The 6,000-nt window shown below is 38.1% G+C and overlaps 1 protein-coding gene across 1 annotated transcript in view; it reads right to left on the reverse strand.

Moving 5' to 3' along the window:
• AGK (acylglycerol kinase) overlaps positions 1–6,000 on the reverse strand; it is an 84,363-nt gene that overhangs the window by 32,086 nt on the left and 46,277 nt on the right. Inside the window, exons 8-10 of the mRNA XM_011359553.2 lie at positions 3,598–3,690; positions 1,900–1,932; positions 461–555 (exon numbers count right to left, since the gene is read on the reverse strand). Coding sequence (XP_011357855.1) covers positions 461–555; positions 1,900–1,932; positions 3,598–3,690 — 221 coding nt within the window. The remainder of the gene's footprint in view (positions 1–460; positions 556–1,899; positions 1,933–3,597; positions 3,691–6,000) is intronic.

Consider the following 6,000-nt stretch of genomic DNA (forward strand, 5'->3'; position numbering starts at 1 on the left):
CGAACTATTCAAAGATATAAGATGACTCCTAAAATTACAACTACTTATATTATCAACATAATGACGCCAAGGCTACCAGTTCAGTCTTCACAAGGAACCTATGTGTCATTGTGACTATTTAAGCAAACAAATCAGTGCAAATCTGTCCTTCACTAAAGAATCTTACACTGTAAAAGCATAAAACAGTTTGAATCAGGGCGGTTCTCTTCACAGCTGACAGAAGGATATCAGTTCATCTCCACACCTGACCTGGAGACCTCATGTTAGATCACCAGGGTCCCACAACCCAACAGAGAAACTTCCCAGCGAACTGAAAGGCTAAACCCTGACCTAGGTCCCTCTTAACGATCTGAAGTCTCAGGCCGTCAACACATAAAACAAATATTATATCACACATGTGAGTCTTCCATTCCCAGACTCGCTCACCCACAAATGCTACCATCCCACGCTGACGACCTACTGGACTTTGTTTCCACTTTCGGCAAAGAGGGTATGACTCAAACTACTGGTCTGTCCCAGAGGGATAAATCCGATGGGAATCTTACTGAAGGTCGCCTGGGGGAAAAAGCAGAGGCAGGTTTTAGTGTTATGGTGGGAAAATTAGGCTAACAGAGGGGCAGAGATGTGTCTACTATAACGAGTAACTGTAAGTGACCCTGGGCCTGCCTTCCCGACTCCCTTACCACGTCCTAGACCAGCGACCAGGTAACACGAACTGAGCAGTTCCTAAAGGGAGGCAGTCCATGAATGCATCATGAATTGGAGTTTGGAAGAAATATTTGGGTTTTCATTAATGGCAACTGATTGAAAGACATTTGGTTAAGAAAATGAGGGTGTAAAAGATAATAGATAAATGCACTATTGTGGCAGAGACTATTATTTCACTATTTGAAAAAGTTGCAGACAAAATTCAGCTAAAAATAGCTAACATGTGTACATTAAGTAATGACAGGTGAAAGTGCTTTATAAATTATCTCAAGTACAAATAAGGCAAAGAGAATAAGCACGTTCAGGCATCGGAAGGTAATGGCAAGGCCGCTGATTTAATTAAATTCCACAAATAGAGAGACACTGTGAGGTACCATAGACTATTTTGAGGACAATCTGCCATCAGCACAGGGACTAGGAAAAGTCTTTCTTGTTGATATTGTTTATAAAATATTTGAAACTATTGTGGAAAAGTGTTTAAAATAATGTCACAAACACTCATACACCCAGACCCAGATATAACAAACGTTATATTTTGCCATATTTGCTTCAGATGTTTTAAGCAATGAAATGACAGATACATTGAAGTCACTGCCAACCCAATTCTTCTCTCGCCCCTCCCAGAGGAAGCCATTACCCTGAGGTTGGCGTGAGGATGTCTTTCCATCCACATTGTTATTCTTTTACTATATTATTTTCGACATCCATTAAGAGGATGCTCGTTTTCTGAATTTTAAATCTTTGCAGAAATGTGTAACATACTTTGGCAACCTGACTTTTTTACTGAATATTTTTAGATTAGCCATGTAGATATTTATAAATCTAGTTCATTCATTTTAACATCAGTATGGGCTTTTAGTATATAAACACACTTCGATTTCTTTATGAAAGCACCCTTTCAAAAAGATTCTACAGAAAATTTTTATATTTTAAAAACAACACTTGGTAAAAGATTCTATAGAAAATTTTTATATTTTAAAAATAACACCTGGTAAAAGCTACTGGATTACCAAACCGGAAAAGTCGACCGTGAGTTAATAAAAGTATCCTAGGACTTGACTTTCTAAAAACCAAGGAAGCACAACTTGTGCCTGCCTTAAAATGTAAAATGAGGAGAAAAGGTAAAATAAGAGAGAGAAAAAGAACAGAAAGGTGAAAGCCAAAATGAAATGACTCTTCTTAAAAGCTTACCTCATCTGCTCTTCGAAGAACTCCAGTAATAACCTACAAATATTTTTAAAAATTATTATAAATAACATATGTTTCCTTTATCATAAAAGAATTGGATTCAATTTTCATGGACCACACACTTTCCTTATTTCTTCCTAGAAACTATGTCAAAAGATGTCTCAGCTCTTAAAGCACATAGTATTTTCCAACAGGATCAGAGTTAAATTAACTTTTATTATTGACTTAAGGTCAATAGAACAATGAGGGCTAAGATAAAAGAATATAAAACCTCCACATTAGCAAAATTATGTTTTAAGTTTCATAAAATGGGTATTAATATGCTGTTCACATCAATTATACCAAAGACCCTGGTTTGCTACAAAGAAGTGCACATGTAAGGAAAAATAACCCTTTGCTATTCTCGGGGAGGTCTGCACTTCATCGACGTTTCTCAATGATGAATGTAAAGACATGAGGGATAGTAAAATATAGTACATGTCTTGTAAAAACTGAAAAATACTTGAAGAAAAACTTCTTTCTCATAAACCCACCATGTAGGAGGATACCCATCATTAAACAGTTGTTTGTATTTTGATACATTTCCCTCCAATTCTTTTATTGCCAAGGCATGTTTTTATGACTGGATTATACCAAATATGCAATTTGGTATCTTTCTTAAAAATATTTTGTAAAGTAAAGGCTGACGCCCCTCTTCTCCCTTCGTCTCCTCCTTCACTGCATTTTAGGACTAAATGGGGCTGTCTGAGGTCTACCTCATTCTTTGGTTGGCATGCTATTAGTATTCTTCACACTTCATGAAAAAGCCATAAAAACCATTACAAGATCATTAGCACAGACTTTTCAGAAGCAGCTTACCAAGGCTCACATAATTTCTAAGTCAAACACAGGACTCTTCTCAGTCTGTGGGTAGCTCCCGATCCCTCAACACTGGTGGTTCTGTCCCACCAGAGAGAGGCAAAGGCGGTCGGAGGTGAGGCACGGACGGGGTCGTGGTGCACAGGACAGAATGACTAGTGGGCAGGGGGCAGGTGGGGGCGCTGGCGCCTGCACCAGGCTCTTTAGGGGTTTCTAATATATTATGGAGGGCTAGTCTTGCCCTGGAAAAAAGGGCCCTTCCAGGGGGATGTACTGTCCTGAATGGACCAGAGTTAGCACTACGGATATGGAATTTAAGGACACAGGCCGATGCATACATTTGAACACGGAGGCCTCTGCTCCTACATGTACTATTAGGAGATTACATACATACATACATACATACATACGTATACATGTGATGGAAATGATGTGAGAATGGACAGATGCATTTTTTTAAGGGAATCTTTAAGTTTATAAGAAACGTTCCTCATAACTGAAACTGATTTCATAACAAACAGGGCTACTTCATAAGAATCTTCAAAATATCAAAAGCTCGTCCTACACACCACCATTCGTCTCCTGTTTTATTCGATTTTATCACACTTAAATTTGATAACAAAAACCCATTTATGTGCTAGGTATAGAGTTTCGACGAACCAATGAAATAAAAGTGCATGAGGAAAACGTAATGCTGTACGTATTTCAGGAGAAACGATCCTCAAAAAGAGGATTACAAAGAAATAATTTCCTTAGATTATAACCACTTTATGCCATTACTCTAAGGTCTAATTTCCATCTTCTTCACTTTCAAACTGGTTTCAAACAGGAAAACAGCCATACCTCCTGCAATGTCCCATCTCCTCCAGCAACGATGATGACATCTGTGCTGTCCATCAGTTCCAGGAGTTTCTTTGCTTGGCCCTCATAATCTGTCTGCAATACAAAGGAAGCCTTTGGTACATTTATCACCCTAGGGCCACAGGTGAAAGGTTTCAAAATGCAGGTTTATTTTCATTAAAGTTTTACATCGAGTCTTGTCTTAAATACTGCATACTTGATAGATGTGAAAAACTAAACAGCTAAGAAAGCAACTCTATATGGTTTTCATAGTTTTATACTTTTAGAACTGGAAGAGACCTCAGAAACCACAGTCAGCTGCTTACTTGTCTCAGTTACAGTGAGTTTGTCAAAGGACTCGGTCCAGTTCAGATTCTATGACATCATCTACCCAGGGCCTTTCATCTGCAAGCAGGAAGTCAAGTGTAAAGGCAAATAAGGAGAAGCAAAAGTAATGAAAAAAAAAAAAAGCACAGATTTGAGAGCCCAAGAGACCTAGATTAAGTCTCGATTCTGCGACTTTTCAGCTGACTGGCCTTATGAAATTCTCAGGATCTCGATTTCCTCATCAATGAAATTGTGTGTCAGAGAAGGGGATAATCACAGCTGCCTCACGACACTGCTACAGAGCTGATGAAGCTCCAGCAGGCCAGCGGTTCTGACTGCACCCCAATACCGAGCCCACGGCTTACCGCGCAGTAGGCACGCAATGAATACTTGCAAGACATAAAATCAATGGAATAAGTACAGAGGACACAACTAAAATGCAAAAAGATCCGGAGAGATTTAGCAGACCACAATTTAAAAGATTATGTTAATAGAGATAAGACATTTGAGGCTCTGATCTTACGATGAAAATTCCAAATGCACCAAAAGACTAAAGATAAAAAGGGAGGCCTAATGATGCAAAAAGATGAATTGACACGCTGACCTATACTTTAACAAAAATTAACTCAAAATGGGTTATAAACCCAACTGTAAAATAAAAAACTATAAAATTTCTGGAAAATACAGGAAGGGATCTAGGAGATCCTGGGTTTGGCAATGGTAAATCAACCAAAAGCAAGATCTATGAGACAAAAATTGATAAGTGGAACTTCCTTAAAATTAAAAACTTCTGCTCTGTGAAAAACCATGTTAAGACAATGAAAAGACAGCTTTAAAAGACAGTATAAGAGAAAATATTTGCAAAGCATGTATCTGATAAAGGACCTGTATTTACAATATACAAAGAACTCTAGAACTCAACAGGAAAACAAACGAGAAACAAGAAAGAGCCAAGATCTGAATGGACACCTGACCAAAGAAGATATATATATGAAAAATAAGCAAATGAAAAGATGCTCACTATTGTCATTAGCGAATTACAAATCAAGACAATGAGGCCACCGCCACCACACACACACACACACTCTCCCTCCCCGCCCCGCCCCCTTAGAATGGCTAAAACCCCAAACACTGACAACACCAAATGCTGACAAGGATGTGGAACAATAAAAATTTTATTTGTTGCTGGTGGGAATGCAAAATGGTACAGTCACTTTGAAAGGCAGCTGGGCGGTTTCTTACAAAGCTAACTACTCATAGAGAAGACTAACTGTGCTCTTAGGTATTTACCTGAGTGAGCTGAAAAATTATGTCCAAAAATAAACCTGCGCAAGAATATTTACAGCAGCTTTATTCATAATTGCCCAAACTAGAAACAACCAAAATGTCCTTTAACAGGTAAACAGATAAACAGCTGTACATCTATACAATGGAATATTATCCAGAGATAAAAAGAAATGAGCTATCAAGTCACGAAAAGACAAGCCACTGAGGGGCCCAGGTGACACCAGCGCGTCCGGACTGCTGACCAAGAGAATCATAAGCAGGAAAACAGTGAGGCAGTTTGTTATGTAGCAAAAGATTCCTAATATAGAAATAAGCCTAAATATATCAACAAGTATAATAAATTCGGGATTAAATAGTCCGGTCAAAAGACAAAGGAAAAAAAAGACTGATTTTTAAAATATTCTGTTTTCACACCTTTACCAATAATGCATCTAAAATATAAGAATACAAAAGGGTGAAAGATGTAAAAATTACACCAGGCAACAACTAACCCAAGTAAACTAGTGCAGTTACTAACAATACTAGATAAGGTAGACTATGGGGAAGGAAGGATTAGTGCTAAAGAGAGGCGCTCTGTGACGGAATCGAAATGCGAGAAATGTGAATTAATCTGAAACGTGCGTGCATCTACTAGCAGTCTCGAATCTTAACAGCAAAAATGGATGAAACTACATAGAGAAATAGACAAGTCTGCAACTACAGTGGGAGATTTTTAATACCTCTCACTCTTTGAATAATCTATAGTTAAAAAAGAAAAAATCAGTAAGGACATAGAATATTTGAGCCACACGA

Source organism: Pteropus vampyrus, unplaced genomic scaffold (genome assembly GCF_000151845.1).
Source record: "Pteropus vampyrus isolate Shadow unplaced genomic scaffold, Pvam_2.0 Scaffold48, whole genome shotgun sequence".
Classification (NCBI taxonomy): domain Eukaryota; kingdom Metazoa; phylum Chordata; class Mammalia; order Chiroptera; family Pteropodidae; genus Pteropus; species Pteropus vampyrus.